This window comes from Amphiura filiformis, chromosome 12, assembly GCF_039555335.1.
Source record: "Amphiura filiformis chromosome 12, Afil_fr2py, whole genome shotgun sequence".
In the NCBI taxonomy this organism is placed as follows: domain Eukaryota; kingdom Metazoa; phylum Echinodermata; class Ophiuroidea; order Amphilepidida; family Amphiuridae; genus Amphiura; species Amphiura filiformis.
Genome location: NC_092639.1, coordinates 50,465,089 through 50,484,170, shown reverse-complemented (window position 1 = coordinate 50,484,170; position 19,082 = coordinate 50,465,089). Strand labels below are relative to the sequence as shown.

The window sequence follows — 19,082 nt, the reverse complement described above, 5'->3', positions numbered from 1 at the left end:
GAGTCGGGGGCCCCGAGAGTTCAGGGGCCCCGAGCAAAAGCGAAAATGAAATAAGGGGTTCAGCTTGAGGTTCAGATGGCTGAAAGTAGAGCCTTCGTGGCTGAAATTATAACACTTATACCATACTCTCACTTTATTATGTAAGTGCAGTGTTTTGTCAAAACTAAAGCGATAGAGTGGCTTGTCCTATTGTACCATATCTTGATGGGCCCCTGTAAGATTCGCCATAAGGCAGTTTAATAAAATTACACGCCAAAATGATAATCTTCAAATTTATCATTTCGATCTTTGTGGTATTTAGAATATTAATAGGAAGGCCCCTAGTGTGTCGGAAAATCATGAAAATTGTGTTGCCATGTTCAAAATAATTAAAGAAAAACGATTTTAAATTAATAATTTGCCTTCATCAGGCGTCGTACTATAAACAATCTCGACAGAATCTATGAAAATGTGGGTTGAACATGTTGAGGGGCCTAATATATTCAAGTTTGACAATTTTGTTATTGTCATGACTGTGTAATAAAGACAAATGTGACGTAGTTAATACGGTTATGTTGATGCCATTTACCAAAATCAAAGTTTGTTTAAGTGTTGTGCATCCTTAATCATTGCATTCCTATGGCATGTTTGTTTATGTGATGAGCGCCCTTGAAGTATAAGCTAAACATAGCCTGCAGCCCATCAATCACATGTAATTTGGTGCCGAATTTGGCACTGGAGGCTGTCATCTTGTATTTTGAAGTATTGTAGTGTAGAAGCTCTCGGTAAAGACACAATTAATCTTTACCTAAACCAACATAATTAGTATTTGTGACAAGAACAAGAAGAAGAATAGCAAGTGAAGATAATAAACATCATCAAGATACGTTTCAGCTAAAGTGTATCCTTGGATTTGTGATGATTTGTGTCACTTTTTGTTGTTGGTTTCGAGTCATCGAAGATTGTATTATTTAGTACCAAGCTTCTGCTAACCAGGGGAGCAAAGCAAGTTTGCCCCTACATTTGTAAAGATTAATTATCTGTAAGAAGATGCTATAGTTGGTAAATAGTTACCAAATAAAGGTTCAGTTGAGCGTCTGTTTTGTAAGCTTACCTAAAAATAGCTAAAAGCTTAAGGTCGTGTCAGCAGTGTAAACATAAACATTGCATTGGCACAGACAGTCACCACAGCCTCCAGTCATGTCAGACGTCACTGAATATAGCAAATATTAATGAGTGTGCATGTAGATAAATGCACACTTGGTAGAAGCTTATAGATTAGAACTTCAAAGAAGTTATCAAGGCCTATGAATCCGAATCGTAGAAATCAAATAAAGATATCAGTAGTAGTGCCTGCATGTACATTTCTAACACTCCCACGAGTCGCTTACGACAACACAAGCACAAACTGACACGGGACTACTACTGAAAAATAGCTTTGTGGTATTTTTTAATAAATATCTAATAAAGGGGTAACAAGTTTACTCCCACCCGTCGCGAGTCGCTTACGACAATTCAAATAAAGTTTGGTAGTAAAGTGCCTGCATGTACGCCTCTAATACTGACATTAGTAATCTTGCAGTTGCACAGCTAGTGCATGCAGGAATAACTCATAGAATCATACAACACTGACACAGGACTTCTACCTAAAACACAGTTTTGTGGTATTTTGTTATCAATAAACGGACGCAAAGAGCTTACTCCCGCCCGTCGGCACACAATAAACGGGTGGAACGAGCTTTCTCCCACCCGTCGGTAAGCAACGTAGGGCCTGCATTCAAGCGAAGTTTCGTGTATACTGACATTCGCATTTATTTCAGGTTTCGACACATGTAGCCTCACAAAGCACACCTTACACAGGTCCTACGTATAGTTTCTCACATAAATTTGTGAACCGTTGTTCACTTTAGAAAAGTATTGCGCTTCGTTGCTTGCATCGGCGTCGTTTCGTTAATTCGTTCGTTTCGGTACTATCGAAAACATCATGTCGAGTCATAAAAGCAGTTCCGAATTAAGAAGCAGAAGATCTTATAAAAGTGATGCATTATCAAAAAGTACAGAATATGCATTATTGCAAGCTGCAACGCGAAAGGTTGAACTAGAATGTCGAGCCAAAGCATTGAAGGAAAAACAAGCTTTAGAAAGTGAGGAATTTAATATCCAAGCAAGGGCAAGAGACTTGGAACAAGAAATGCAAGCCAGGGCAAGGGACTTGCAACAACAAAGAGAGTGGTTGGAAATGAAGACCGAAATAAACATAGAGCAAGCTAAAATAGATGTATTGGAGGATTATGAACATAAATCCCAGAGCTTAAGAAGTAGACCAAAATCGGTGCTTGATGACCTCACAGAAGCTCAACCAGATACAAACACATCAGTGAGGCAGTGGTTGAACCACAACACTAGAGAAGGTCAAGAAATTGATGGCAAGTTCCTAGCTAAACAAGATACAATTGGTGCTGTAGGACTAAATCCAGGGCAAGACCAAAATACACTCACATGGATTCGGGATTTGCTAAAGACCAGCCAGCAGGGGGTATGACTACTGATGGTAAAGTACATGCTGATTTAGGTCAACAAGTTCAACCTAGAAGCATGTTAACAACCAGTAAAACTATGCAAGTCAATTTTCCACCACAAAGTGAAGTCTTGTTTCCTGCAGCAGCACCTGAGGAATCAGAAAGTACAGGGGACAGAATACCCCACATTATTTGTCAGCCACGAAATATGAAAATATTGATGAACAGTATCGTCAGTATGGTCAAGAACAGTACAGTGAACAGTATGAACATGACGGGCCTTCATCAGTAAAGTATGGTCATAGAGTAACTTCGTCACCAGAGCCTGATGTGAAGAAAAACAAGTCATGTTGCCACGGCAACATACAACAGAAGTGAAAGAAGAAGATAAAGATACCAGTATAGAAAATTTGGCACGCAACCAAGACAACTTAACAAGGCTGCTGGTGGAACAACATAAACAAGCGAGTCTACCAAAGCGGACATTACAGACATTTACTGGAGACCCGCTTCAGTATGTTACTTTCATAAGAGCCTTCGAATTCATAATCGAAAATAAGAGCAAAAGCAATAGAGACCGTCTGTACTATCTTGAACAGTACACAAGAGGTGAAGCCAACAGTTTGGTGAAAAGTTGTATTCACATGGATGATGAGGTTGGTTACCTGGAAGCAAAAAGGTTGCTGGAAAGGAAATATGGTAATAAGCACAAGATTGCAGAGGCTTACTTAGCGAAGATGAGGCAGTGGCCGAATGTGAAAGGTGATAGTTCAGGGCTACAAGATTTGTCATTATTTTTGTTAGAATGCAAAAATACCATGACAAGCCTGGGCTATACTAATGAGTTGCAAAGTACAGCAAACATTAGAATGTTGATGATGAAGTTACCATATAGTATGAGAGACAGATGGAGGAGACAAGTAGATTATGTAGAAGAAGAAAGAAACAAAGTGGTAACATTTGAAGACTTCACCTCCTTCTTAGAAAAACAGGCTAGAATCGCAACTAATGCTGCCTACGGTAGAAGTGTGACGGAGAAGGAAGATAGTACTAAGAAGGAAGAAAGGGTAAAAAACCCAAACTATCAGACTTATAAAGCTAGAAGAAATCTAGCAACAAACACAGAAGCTGTGTCGGCAAGTGTGACATCAAATAGTCCAGGAGCCAGACCAAATGTAATGTCATATAGTCCAGGAGCCAGGCCAAATGTGTCGTCAAGTAGCCCAGGAGCCGACAAGCCGTGTACATATTGCAAGGGTAAAGATCACACTTTGGAAATGTATAACAAATTGAAGGAAAAGCCTATAAGTGACCGGTTGCAGTATCTAAGAGAGTTGGGAGTTTGTTTTGGCTGCCTAAAGAAAGCAACACATTACAGTAAAATCTGCAAATACAAGCTTACCTGCAAGACATGTAAAAAGCGCCATCCAACAGTGCTGCATGTGAAACAGGAAGAGACAAAGAAGTCTGGTGAAGTTGCCAATCAGACATGTGGGCTTACAGGCGCCGGAGTTAAATCTAGTGAATCATATCCCACAATAATACCAGTCATAGTCTACTCAAGAGTTTCCAGAATGTCTGTAGAAACTTACGCCTATCTCGACAACGGCAGTGATGCAGTATTCGGTTCTGAAAGGCTGCAAAAGGAACTGCATGTTAAAGGCAAGAAAACCAAATTGAAATTGAAACCATAACAGATGATATCATAGTAGACAGTGAAATCATCCAAGATTTAGAAGTTTCTGACATGAACAGAAATAATATCATCTCTCTTCCAAAGGCATATACACAAGATAAGATCCCTGGTGACTTGGCTGACATCATCAACCAGGATGATATTGATGCAATTCCTTATATGGAAGAAGTTAAGCTAGGAAGATTAAATGATGAATCTCAATGCCATATTGGTCTCCTCATAGGAAATAATGTGCCTAAAGCATTTGAGCCAATACATGTAGTAAATAGCCAAGGTGAAGGACCTTTCGCCTGCCAAACTAGACTCGGATGGACAGTGTATGGTGTCAAAAATAAAGAACACAAAAGGACATCAGTCATCCACAGAATTAAGGCACATGACACTATTGACCAGCAATTAGAGAAACTCTACAATGCTGAGTTCAATGAGCGAATCATTGACGATAAACCAGAGAGAAGCGTGAGTGAAGGACAATTCCTAAACAAAGTAGAAGCATCAATCAAGTATGTAGATGGGCACTACCAAGTAGGTTTCCCGCTCAAAGATGATGACATAAAATTGCCGAACAATATACATCAAGCCGAATTGCGAGCATGCCATCTGAAGAGGAAGTTAGAAAGGGACTCAGTTTTCAACGACCAATACACTGCATTCATGAAAGATAAGATTAAAAATGATTATGCAGAAGAAGTGCCCAAAGATGCATGCAATAGAAAGGATGGCAAGGTGTGGTATGTCCCCACCATGGGGTGTTTCACCCCACCAAGGGGCAAGCTGCGAGTTGTATTTGATTGTGCGGCGAAGTACATGGGCCAGTCTTTAAACTCACAATTGCTAAAAGGACCCGACTTGACAAGCAACTTGGTAGGTGTGTTGACGAGGTTTAGAGAGCACCCTGTTGGAGTTGTAGCAGACATAAAAGCAATGTACCATCAAGTGCGTGTACCAGAACCAGACAGAGACTTAGTAAGATTTCTATGGTGGCCCTACGGTGACCTGAGTCTGCCTCTGAAGGAATATAGGATGAATGTGCACTTGTTCGGCGCAACTTCGTCACCTTCATGTGCAAATTTCGCACTGAGAAAGACCGCTGATGATGGTAAGGAGAAATACAGCGAAGAAGTATGCAACACAGTGCTGTCCAACTTCTATGTCGATGACTACCTCAAATCTATCGAAAGTGAAAGCAAAGCTATTCAACTCGTCAGTGATCTCACCAGCTTGTGTAAGGATGGTGGCTTCAAGTTGACAAAGTGGTTGAGTAACTCAAGAGAAGTGTTGCAGTCAGTCCCTGAAGACGATAGAGCTGAGACTACAAAGACACTAGATTTGAAGAATGAAGAATTACCATCAGAAAAGGTGCTGGGGTTGCTATGGTCACCACAAACCGACAGGTTCGGCTTCCATATTAAAGTAAAGAGAGACCTCCTACCAGAAGAGGCATCCTAGCAACTGTAAGCTCCATCTATGACCCGCTAGGATTTGTTGCTCCAGCAATCCTGCCAGCAAAACAAATACTGCAGAACTTAAGCAAGCTGCAGCTTGGTTGGGATGAGTCTATTCCTAGTGAGCTTCTGACCCGTTGGGAAAGATGGCTTGATGAAGTTCCGAAATTGTCAGATTTCACCATCGAAAGATGTTTCAAGCCCAAGGACTTTGAAGAAAGTGAAGTTCAGATGCACCACTTCTGTGATGCAAGTCAGAAGGGGTATGGTTCAGTGAGTTACTTACGATTCGTTAACGAGAGTGGTCAAGTGCATCTTACTCTCCTGACAGCCAAGGCAAGAGTTGCTCCTTTGAAGATCATAACTATACCTCGCCTAGAGTTAACTGCAGCTGCAATGGCAGTAAAGGTCAACAACATGTTGCAAAAGGAACTACAGTTGAAGGTCGAAAGCACATACTTCTGGACTGATAGTCAGACCGTGATCAAGTATATTAACAATGACACCGCCAGATTCCACACCTTTGTGGCTAATCGAGTCGCATTGATTAGAGATGGCTCCCAGCCACACCAATGGAAGTATGTAGGAACCAGCTCAAACCCTGCAGACGACTGCTCAAGGGGCTTAGCCGTTGATTGCTTCCTCAAGAATAGAAGGTGGACTGATGGTCCAGACTTCTTACACAAAGCAGAAAACCAGTGGCCAAAGACTACCATTGGAAACAGCGCTGAAGAGCTAGCTGATGATCCAGAAGTTAAAAAGAAATTAGTAGTCAACACAGCGTCGACAGAAGAAGCAACAGATACAATGGAGAAACTACTTACACGATTCTCCTCATGGTATCAACTTTGTCGTTGTGTTGCATGGATCCTCAGAGTCAAGAAATATCTCCGTAAGATCTGTCATGATAGAGATGATGATAGAGTTGATGATAGAGTTGATAATGGAGATGATGATGGTAGAAAGAATGATGAGAATGAAGAGCATGGCAACATTACAGATTTGCTTAATGTTGCTGACATGCAAGAAGCAGAAAGAGCTGTAATAGTATATGTCCAAACCAAGGCATATCCAGAAGAAATTAAGACACTAAAAGAGCTGCAATTGAGAAGTAATGACAGTCAGCCAGAAGACGACTTGCAACAAGTTGGCAAGATTAAGAAAGCAAGTCCTCTCTACAGACTTAATCCATTTATAGAAGATGGAGTAATCAGAGTAGGTGGTCGACTGGCTAAGTCAGCTCTACCTGAAAAGACAAAATTTCCATCAATCATACCAAACAAGATATTCGCATGCAAGGAGTTATGTACTTTCATCTAAAGGACAGCAACAGACTGCATTTCTAGTTTACAAACTAAACATTGTTGTGTTCATGTTGATATGTTGTGATCATGTTGCACTTAAATAGTATCTCCCATGTGTTCTGTTGGCTTTTCCAATCTCACCAAAATGTGCCTGTTGTGTGGGTTTTTGTTTGGTTTTGTTTCAAGTAATTTTGGTTGGCATGGGCAGTTATCTCTTGAGTGCAGCATCATCTATCTTGTAAAATGAAGCTAAATAATTCTTTCATGTGAAGTTAAAATCACTTTGAAATGTCCAAAACTCAGTTTATTTTTCTTTTGGATCAAATCACTTGAAATTTTTGAAATGTTTTTTTTGTTTTGAATCATAGCATTGATACAAGTTTTTTATCACACAAGTGAATCAGATAAAGGTTTTTGATTTCATAAACTTTATTCATGTTTCAAAATCAGTCAAGTTTGATGTTTTGAAGTTTAAGGGTCACAAAGGCACCTCTTGTAAAAGGTTCAGTTTTGTCAGTCAGTAAATGGCACACCAAAACTATGTTTTAAGAAGTAATTGTTGCTGGTAGCAGACAATTAGGCGCCGGAATGTTGATGCCATTTACCAAAATCAAAGTTTGTTTAAGTGTTGTGCATCCTTAATCATTGCATTCCTATGGCATGTTTGTTTATGTGATGAGCGCCCTTGAAGTATAAGCTAAACATAGCCTGCAGCCCATCAATCACATGTAATTTGGTGCCGAATTTGGCACTGGAGGCTGTCATCTTGTATTTTGAAGTATTGTAGTGTAGAAGCTCTCGGTAAAGACACAATTAATCTTTACCTAAACCAACATAATTAGTATTTGTGACAAGAACAAGAAGAAGAATAGCAAGTGAAGATAATAAACATCATCAAGATACGTTTCAGCTAAAGTGTATCCTTGGATTTGTGATGATTTGTGTCACTTTTTGTTGTTGGTTTCGAGTCATCGAAGATTGTATTATTTAGTACCAAGCTTCTGCTAACCAGGGGAGCAAAGCAAGTTTGCCCCTACAGGTTATATTATGTTGAATCTCTATTGAAGCCATAATGTATGATGTTTTGAAACGAGATTGGTCATTTTTTTTTCAAAAACTGATTTTTTTGCCATAATTGTAATGTTTACACATACCAGTCCCAATTGGATTCAACCAAATTCATTGTGTTTTAGAACAAATGCACACAGCAGTTAAGCGGATGAGATAGTAATGAGTTTTCTGTCACATTCGTTACTTCATTAGTTTGGATTAAAATGACCAGAAAACTTTTTTATAATATTGCATAATTTTTGGCAAATAATAATCAAATTAAAATTTGACTGAAATCGTATATTAACACTACTATTATTAAAATGCATAGGTCCATGGTGAAAGGAGCCCTGTACATGTACGGTACGTACGAGTGTACGTGGGATGTTTTTTCTTATTTCAATGTAAAATATTTTCTATAGAACATGTAAATCGTTGACATGGAATGATTTATATAACTGGGATTTATGCATACATTATTTTTTCAAAGGTTTCCATGACTTCTTGATTCATGAGAATACACATGAATAATTTTCATAATGATCAAATGACCCGTGAATTCTGTAAAGCTCAGAATAAAGTTCATTACACATGTTAGAGGTAGACTCAGGACTATTAAATTTAGTTACGATGATAAAGATATGGAATGACTTCCTCTTCAATTTTTTTTGCAGTCTATTAAAGTTTCAAAATTCATAACCATAATTCAATACATTTTAGGACTATAGTCTGTCCACATAGAAGTACAAAGTAAATAGACCTCGGAAACTGGAGGTATGAGAATAATTATTTCAGCGCAATGCTTCTTTGGTGCGCCAACTGCTGCGCGATTTGTACACCACGCTCTTTACGCGTCGCGTCGCGCTCGCGTGTGACGCAAAGCATCGACCCCGGATGCCACAGATTTGGTTTGTACTTCTAAGTGGACAGACTGTACAGGGATTAGACTTTAGAAACATGGAAACATATGAATTAATTTACATAGTTTACAAAATTAATATTATTGTAAATGATTTTAATAAAAATAAAAATGTGCAGCCTATACAGTTTTTCATTGTTTATTTCTAGCCCAGCGTGTTAAAAAGGTCGCCTACCCCTGCTTTATAGATGGATGAGGATGATTTAAGCACTACCCAGCAAGTCTTGCGGTTAGCATAGCTGTGTGAGTGAACATGACACCACTGCCCACCCACTGCATACACGTGCATGGTTAAATTTGAATTTGGACAGATATATTTACAATAAAAACACCTTCAAAAATCTGGTCGATTTCACATTTTATGTTATCTACAGAAGGTGTGAATTATCCTTCATGCATACATCACTTTAGATCTGAAATCGACCAAGTAATAATGACACACACACAATTCTAAAACAACATCTTTTGCACAGAATTCAATGGGATTTGAAAAGTAAAGTGGCAGTTGAAACTCTAGTGATAACACTTTTACAGTGCATGATGGGGCTTCCTTAAATCATCCTCTGGTCACATCAATGACAGATGAATAAGTACGTTAGCATCATTCCTAGTCATATAATAAACCAGCAACATAGATTCATAATGTTTGCCTCTTGTTTCCTGTGTGTTAATTACTTAAAGGAGGATTTCGTGATCCTAGCATCCTCTTTTTGTGACATTTTTCAGTAGATATCCACGAAAAAGCTTATTTCCAAAATTTCAGTTGATTCCGATTTTGCGTTTGCGAGTTATGCATGATTATGTGTATTACACTGCTCCATAGACAATGTGTTGTAATTTCGTTCTGGTGCACCAGAACGAAATTCAAATTTAACGATATTTTTGCTAAACGAATTAATCTGCAAGAAATATTTGGTACATAAACATTATGTAGCCAGAGGTATCCAGTGGTGTAAAAATCTCAACTTTTTTGGGAAAAGTGGGGGATGAGGCTGTGGATCACGAAATGCCCCGTTAATGTAAAGTATTTTACAGCGGTCTTAAAGTCATGTATTAGTGGTGGTACTACACCCTTGATAAATTTGTGACTATTTTTGCATTTTCTCAAAAATAATAGTACACTGGTATCAAAAGTTATGTATATTATATGGGCAAGGAATCCAGTTACTGCACTGGAATTTCAGTGACTCAAGACACGCGGTACGTTATTTATGAAAAGAAAAGAGGTACCGCTACAATCTAACTCATTTCTTAACAAATAATGAACCACTCGTCTTGAATCACTAAAAAATTTCAGTGAAGTAGTTGGATTAGTTGCCCCTAATTTACATAACTTTTGTTAGCAGTGTGTAGTTATTTTTTGAGAAAAATGCAAAATTAGCCACAAAATTTATCAGGGGTGTAGTACCACCTTAAAGATTAAATATCTGTAGAAAAGTGAGTCGCAAATGGCCATTATTTTTGCCAATTTATTGCTAAGTAAACCATATAATTTTGGACTACTTGGTTTTCATTTTTGCCTTGAAATACTGGAATTTTCGATATTTCACATTTACGTTTAGCAGGAGGAGAGGGGTTCAGCCCCGGGGGTTCAGCCTCCTAACGAAAGAACGTTCGTTTATAGGACTTCATCGAACTTTCGGGTTGTTCCCTTAGGGATAAGGCTTATAAAGGAGATGTTAAAAGGCCCCGTATTGCTCCTTGTCCATGGGCCCCGAGGCTCTTGCTACGCCCCTGAATACCGCTAGCAACCATCAATCATGCGATGTCCAAAATAATACGGCAACTAGCGCCCGCGTAAATTCTTCGAATGTATAATACGTCACGCAAAGCGGTCATTGTAAAGCGTACTTTTAGCCACGTCACGAGATATGGTCAATAACATGCATTTGCGTCCGCCTATTTAAAAGTTATTATCTATGATTGGTTCAAACACATCGCGTATATTAATGAGGTGTATAATGCACGGCACGCGCACACGTACTACATGCAGTGCTTTCGGACCTATTCATCTTTCCTGCGGGTTGATGTATTTATAATTACTTGTATTTTCCAACATTTTTAGTGAAAATTATGTTTCAATACTTTGCCTGCAAAAATTATATTCTTATGTATTTCATTTTTATTTGTCTATCATAACCCTATTGTGTTAATAATTTACTTCAGGTGAATGTGGTGTAACGGCAGATATGCGAGCATCTTTCCCAGCTACAACAGCACCAAACCTATGGACGATAGTATCGGTAAGCGCAGGGACCAAAGTATTGCGTTTCATTTTCACACGTGCTCATAAATAATTAAACTAAGTGTCTGGAAATACAACATTATGCCTCATATGTTAGAAAAATAATTATCAAGCACGAATCACACAGTTTTATTTTTAAAAAATCTCATATTGACCATAATAACGATTTCAAAATTCCCGCGCCAAAGTTGTCTGGAGCAACGACGGTTATATGTGCTCAATTTTCGTCAGCTTTCATTATATTACCTGATTACTGGGCTGTCAGTACCCTAGACAATTTCGGCGCCCGGGAATTTTGCATATCGCGTTTTGCAAGGAAATCACTCCAGACCTTGGTTTTATTAATACAAAATTACAAAGATATATTTGAAAGAAAAGAATTCGAAGTTTTATTAAAATAAATATCGAGGGTTTCTGAGATACCGTGTAATAATATTTTTTCCAATTATACCCGCTACACAACGAAATTTGCACATGTCGGTTGCATACAAGCAAAATTTAATATTGCAAGAAAATTCTTATACATTGCTTACAGGAATTTGGTCAAAGTATAACAATATTCTGAAACTTTAAAATAAATCGACTGCCAAGGCTGCACTGCACAGATCTTATGAAAGTTCTTACTTTAATCTTACTTTAATACTTCAACAAACTCAACCGATTTTATCATTATGTATATTGAAGGGTTACTACCCCCAGTTCCATGGGATTGTATCTGATTGGATTTTGGATCATAAGACTGATGAGGAATATGCTCCACGAACAGACCCCACGGGATATGGTAGCATTGATGCAGGATGGTATCATGATCCAGCGGTAAGATAACATGATAAATGCAGACAAAAATAAACATCAAATCAATCTCGGTTCGAATACGATTACATTTTGTTGATCCTACAGAGACACAAATCTCTTAGAAATGTTAAGAAATTGAATATCAACAACTAAGGATGGATTAAGATACATGTATTGCCTTTATCCCAAAGGATTAGAGTAAGTTGTTTGCTGCTGTTTTGGCCAGCGACCTTACCGTGTATATTCATCCTCATGAATGTATTAAAAAGTAAAGAATATGGAAAAAAATATCCATCTTAAATCGGTTGATTTCACAACTTTCGTGTTTAGTTCATTGTCTCATCAAGGCCCAGTGGGAAGTGTCTATATATCTCCTTTTCCTTGACACTTGGACCAGACGTTGTGGTCAGAATAACCAGTGATGTGAACTCGTATCCTGGTAACATGTTGTGGGGTGTTCGTCTTACGCCACTAACCCCGTACAACGACTTTTGCACGTGACTCCAGCAATAAAGGTGCTATCCGGCATCACGGGTACGGCACCCGCTTATACCCTAAGGTAGAGACCCGGGGGGGGGGTCACTTCCATTGTGGCCTGTACACCATCCGCGATAATCAACTTTTGAAAAGCACCCTAAACAAGGATTTAACCCTTGGCTAAAACGATACCCTAAACAGGGATTTTATTTCTTGCATCAAATTTCATACCCTAAATTTCATTTCCGCGTATTTAGCAATTGCAATTTTGATACCCTTTTTCCAATTTTTCATGTTTTTGACACCCTAAACACGTTACGCGCGTATCTTGCATATCCACGAAAAACTACCCTTTTACGCGTTTTCATTATCGCGGATGGTGTACAGGCCACAATGGGAGTGACCCCCGGGGGTAGAGATGGTGAGAGAGACGGCAGAGATAACGGGTTCGTCTTGCCAAAGTGCAAAATGTATTTGCGGCACTGCCCTGGTTCGATACTACGCCTTTCCGATCATAACTCATGCAGCACGTGTACGCGTAATACCAAAGATCATAAACATAATAAACAGTTGCTCCACCGCGCCTTCCCGTTTTTCACTTTCCACGATTTCAGTTCACATTTTTTAAATATGAGCCAACTTGACACTGGGGTAAACCCATCCTACACATTTGTTGTTATTGTTGTTGTTGGTTCGATTAAATTTTATCACCACAGCCAATGCAACATTCTTGAATTCTATAAGGTAAGGTTAAATCGAATTCTGGAAATAAAATTTGCAACTTACATGCGACAGTTGCGTCCGGTAACTCCGAACGTCATCAGGCATCTGATTGGTCACGTGATGATTTTCTTTTATGTTATTTACTGGATGACTAATCTACACCAAGATTCTTGCATTCTGATCTGCTCTGTTATCCCATACAGTTATGGCAGCTCGCAAGAAAGCAAGGTAAAATCACCGCCAGTCATTCGTGGCTTGGAAACAATCTAGGGGAAGTTGAAGACGATCATCACCCGGGAGAGACCGTAGACAGAAGCCCTACATATTACAAAGCGTTTGGCAAGTAAGTATTCTGTGAAATTTGTAAAATTCACTGGTTCTAACTTTTTGGCATGGATTGATCTACTTTTGCAAGTTTTCTAACTTTGAAGGTTTCATCAAAGCAAAAAATAATAGTATAGAAACGTGTCAACCCCGGGTGTTAACCTGTCAAGATATCATAATTTGCAAAAGTTCTTGTATACAAACCCAGACATTATTAGGTATAACATGAAATGAATGACCAATTCTCTCGCTCCTCATTGTCTGCTTCATGTTGGTACTTGACGTTGGTGGCGCTGTTTGGGTGTTGAGTAATTGTACAATCCTGAACAATTTCTATACTGGACAATCCCGGTGAATGTATTTACGGATCTGTTAAGATATGATTTCAGTTATGTTATTTTACTTTGAAAATAAAACAAAATACTTTATATGACTCCCATCTTTGCTTTCCTTTTGGCTTATAACAATCTTACTTGAAACGTAGAAATATTCTTCATAAACAATTGACTGCTGATTCTTAATCTACTTGCATGGAACACGTAGAACTGAACCCGAGGGAGTTGATCCCGGTTGCGACGGTATATTGTACGTTGCAAAGGCTGCGTGTTATGATAAATACATTGGTCAAAAATAATGAATACATTTTGCTGAGCAGAGACCTTGAAGTGTTTAATCACTCAGCTAGCCACAAGTGTTAAAATTAGAGTTTTTGCCAATATTAATCGCAGTTTCATCTTTCGATTATGACTTACTGTAATCCCCCAAAAGCAAAAGCACGATAATAAGACACATAAAACACGGCTAAAGAATTTGATCAGAACTGTGTTATCGCACCCGGGTAAATCACCCAGGTCATATAACATGTATAACATCGGCTTTATCAAACCCCTGTAAATCCCTTTGGTCACCTCGTCGGCTTAAGAATTAGCATTTAAAATACATTGGCTTCACCAGACGTGTCCAGTTGATTCCTTCGACATTATCTCATGCATTGACTCTAAGAATTTGAATTTTAACTAAACTACCTCCGTATAACAATGGATAAGTAGTCTCATTCTTATTTGAACCAGGTCCTTCTTGACGTTTTTCCTCCGTGGAAAATAAAACCCTGTGGCTGTGGGCCAATCTGTATATCGAAGTGGACATTAGGTGGAAAAGTCAATCAAACGTTTATGAATTGTCGGTGAAATTCAATTCTGAACAAGTCAAATCCAGGAATAATCCTGTAAATTCTCTCGCCAATAGCCAAAATCAATGACTTACCGGTATTCTCTCAAGATGCCCTCTAAGTAAGAATTGCAGTTCAGTGTATAACTTAATGTAAAGCACGCCGACCTGATTTTTCTCAACCTTAACCTGACTTTCTCAACCTTAACTTGTTGTAAGTCAAGCATGACTATTTCACCAGCATAATCACGCAGAATCCCTGACGTGCGTAAAGGGGCTTTGAGAGATTTGACAGGAAACTGACTTCGCTTTATTCTGATAGATTGAAGGATCCATAGAATCACACCAGTGGTATCTTACAGAAAATCTATTAAAAGACGGCGATTTTTTATTATTTTAGATGATGATTAGTATATAGACAACCATAGCGTATACATTTAAACATCCGTGAACCGAACTTTGAACAAAATTGCGTGTGTAAGTTTTGTGAAATCTCACAACGATCCTCTATTAAGCCTAGAACTACGAAGGGGGGGGGGGGGTGTACCACCTCCTATGATTTATCCGTCGTAAAAAAACGCACTCGTTTACGTCCAAACGACCTAAGCTAATCGTAGATACATCCTTTGCGCTCATTTTGGTGATAAAATGTATACCCCAGCACCTTACCCGGAGGTAGGACCGGCCATCAAAGATGACCAGGGGGGGGGGGGGCGTGGTGAGGCCCCAATGATTTTCATTTCGCTCTTGTGAAATTATTTCAAGAGTTACTAACTTTTTACTTGTTAGTCATTCCTTTTATATTTTGCAGAAAATTCGGTGAAAATCGCATTTTTGTAGAATATTTAGCCGAAAATCAATTTAGCCTATACTTTTGTACATAGTCAGAATATCCCAAATTTGCATGGGCGCCCCCACATTATGACGTCATAGCGACATTATGTGGAGAATATTTTGTACTTAGTTTAGTATCACTGGATAGAGAAGACCCATAGCTATATAAACATCTCAAAAAAGTAACTAACCCCCCTTAAATAATGGCCATTATTCAAAAAGGGGCTATTGTATTACAAATCTGTAAAATGCGTTGGAAGCAGAATTTATTTCTGCGCATTTTGATTCCTCATTTGATACGATAGCCCAGAAGACAATAAAACACCGGTCAATTTAATGTCAATTTTGAGGCCAGATCCCGGGTCCACATTTGAAAGTTGCACTTACATACAAATTTTTACAATGCAAAAACACTCAGATATCATTACACAGATTTCCTTCCATTACACTGAATAAAAAATCAATACAATTTACTGCAACTTTCAAATCTTGGGTTACATTGATTTAAATGTACGCTGTGACGTCAATATTTAGTCAATTGCTGTAAATGTGGTGTCAAAATGTGCAGAAATAAATTCTGCTTCCAACGTATTTTTCTGATTTGTAATACAATTACCCGTTTTTGAATATTGGTCATTATTTAATATAAGGGGGGGGGGGGGTAGTTACTTTTTTGAGATGTTTATTATTACCAAATATAACGGTATATGCCGTTTATAATTGAAAATTAACGGGGGAGGATCGCAACAACAACCTTCTTCGTGTTACCAAATATGGCTCAGTAGTCATGGTAGTTTTGTGATTTGGATATGACAATTCCTGTGGTGACAAAAAATGTTTCATTTACAAGTAGTTTCTTTATAATTCACTAATATAGCCTATAGCTTACAATGCAATGCACTAATCACCTAGAAAGTACCAGAAATATAATATGCTCACTCAATTATAGCTCACATTTTCCATTTGGGATAATGATGATACATAAAATATATTGTAAACGCTCTACTTTAATAAAAATAATACATGTTTTTTTTGTCAGTCTCAGTTCAAAGTCGCATTTTTATGCGTTTTTTGTTTTTTTCGTAATAATCATTGTTTTGAAAATGTAATTTAAGGCATTATTTGTCGCAATTCCATTTTGTTTCATAAAGAACATTAAGAAGTATTGAATATACGTATGCATAGAAACGCATTAATAGCCCGTGGCCAAAGCGTAAAACATGAAATTACTGGTTCAGGGCAATCTATGGGTTCAAACATGACTATTATTGGCTCAAATGTTATTATATAATATTTGCTATTGTGGTTTTTGTTCAATTTACCAGCGGTCGTATCAATATAAAACATGTCTATCGAGCTGAAAAACCAATGTGACATATCTGGAAGCGACAGTATCACATACGTTTTTATTAAGTCCTTTAGGCTTGTTTGTTATTGGAATTGCAATGTATACCACTTCTACATGACCCTTTTCTACAAACTGGTTAATGCACAGTTATCAGTTACCAAGTTGCCAAATCAAAAATCCTGATAGAAAAGAAATCCGAAATTCCGATACCAAAAATACATTGAATGCAATTCAAATTCCTTTTTTAAATTTGTACACCAAATACTAGATTTTTAATGCTTAAAAAATTTCATTGACGTTGTTTCAAATTACCATGTTTTGTGCTCTTTTTGTTTCTGTTTGTATTGGTCTTGTTTAATCACTTTTCAATGCTTTGGATATATTAAAGGGACATTTCGTGATCCACAGCCTCATCCCCCCACTTTTCTCAAAAAAAGAGATTTTTATATCGCTGGAAACCTCTGGCTACATAATGTGTATGTACAAAATATCTCTTGCAGATTAATTCGTTTAGCTAAGATATCGTGAAATTTGAATTTCGTTCTGGTGCACCAGAACGAAATTACAACGCATTGTCTATGGAGCAGTGTAATACACATAATTATGCATAACTCACAAACGCAAAATCGGAATCAACTGAAATTTTGGGAATAGGCTTTTTTCGTGGATATGTACTGAAACATGTCATAAAAAGAGGATGCTAGGATCACGAAATCCTCCTTTAAATGGAACACATAAGTTCTCTGTTGAAAAACGTGACATGCTCAAGATTTTTAAAATGGTAACATTTTGGCTTTAAGGCTGTGTCATTAATATATTGAACACATTCATGTTCAACGGAATTTTCGGAATCCCCATCCTTCATAATGTGTTATAATATGTCACCAATCACGATGTATTATTGCATTATGATATGCCATCAATGTCTCCTTCGTTCAGACAATCGTTAAATTTCACTTTCAATATGCTGTGCCATTTGCAATCCTCCATACCCCTGCGGAAGATTTAAGAACAGCCTTCCACTTCCACTATTCCACAGAGTTCCATGTTTTTCATATGTAATTGGCTGGTGTTAATTATTTTGAAATTATTCTGAAACCTATATTCTTCTTATGCATGTTATGGCTTTACCTATATCTTCCATAACTTAACTAAAGCGAGTATTCCAAATGGAAGTGACTAAATCATTTATCATGTGGAAGACATTAGCTAAATCTTCAACGAGGGGAGTGTGGAATTCAAATGGAATGCTTTGTAAACTATGTCATCCGGATTTCTAGAATCTAGGTTAGATTTAGTGTTGTTATATTTATTTTGAGAGCAAAGTTATATATATATAGAATGACGCATTACGACAGATGGCGCGTTATAATGACGCGTGTGAATAAACACTGCAAGGATTCAATGCGGGGTCCAGTGAAACTTACAAGTGAAAAAGATAGAAAGAAAAAAGATAGAAAGATAAATACACAGATGTTGCGGCGATACGTTCCTTTAAATCCCGGTACATATTGTGTATGCCTAATTTCACAATCTGCGTTTTCCCCGGTGAAGTCAAGTGCATAATTATATATATCGAGCCCTGTTCTGGCCTTTAAAAAATTTTTATTGTTGTTTTTCTTTGTAGAAAATGGATGCTCACTTAATCCTGTGAGAGACTTCCTAAAGAGCCTCCTCTATTCGATTAGAAATCAAGCTAAAGGTGGGCTTATTTTTGAGGGGAGGTACATGACCGTCCACGGCGAATGAGCCGTAAATTGCTCCCCGGTCAATTTTGTTGTATTTCGTGTTTAAAAAATAAACACCATAAACTTAAAAATGGTATATCATTTGACTTCAAACGATATCCAGAAGCGGGGTTATGGTTTGTTAAACTTTGCTCCTTCAACAAAATTATAGCTTTTTACGTTTTTACATGTGTCTCTTTTTCCACATTGCTGGCAATATATATCAAACAGTCATAATTGGCGGTCATTTCAAATCATCCCCAAGTCAACGAGGTTTAAGAAAGTTCTCTCATTGTTAATTGTTGGTTATGCATACCTGTACAAAATACAATGCCTGGTAACCCACCACTTGAACAGGATTTAGCAAAAGCAATCAAAGACCAGAGCTATTAAAAGTTCTATAGCCGGCCATCTAAGGTAGAAGCTTATTATCCACTTCAACAATAGGATTATTGATTAGTCTTTGACTATCAAAATAAGACGGATGTCGGGCCAGCTTAAGTTATCGATGAATACGACCTTCGTACACA

The 19,082-nt window shown here is 37.9% G+C and overlaps 1 protein-coding gene across 1 annotated transcript in view; it reads left to right on the top strand.

Moving 5' to 3' along the window:
* Window positions 1-19,082, top strand: part of LOC140166356 (venom phosphodiesterase-like) — a 60,198-nt gene that overhangs the window by 9,157 nt on the left and 31,959 nt on the right. Inside the window, exons 6-8 of the mRNA XM_072189801.1 lie at window positions 11,079-11,155; window positions 11,842-11,973; window positions 13,356-13,495. Of these exons, the coding sequence (XP_072045902.1) occupies window positions 11,079-11,155; window positions 11,842-11,973; window positions 13,356-13,495 (349 nt within the window). The remainder of the gene's footprint in view (window positions 1-11,078; window positions 11,156-11,841; window positions 11,974-13,355; window positions 13,496-19,082) is intronic.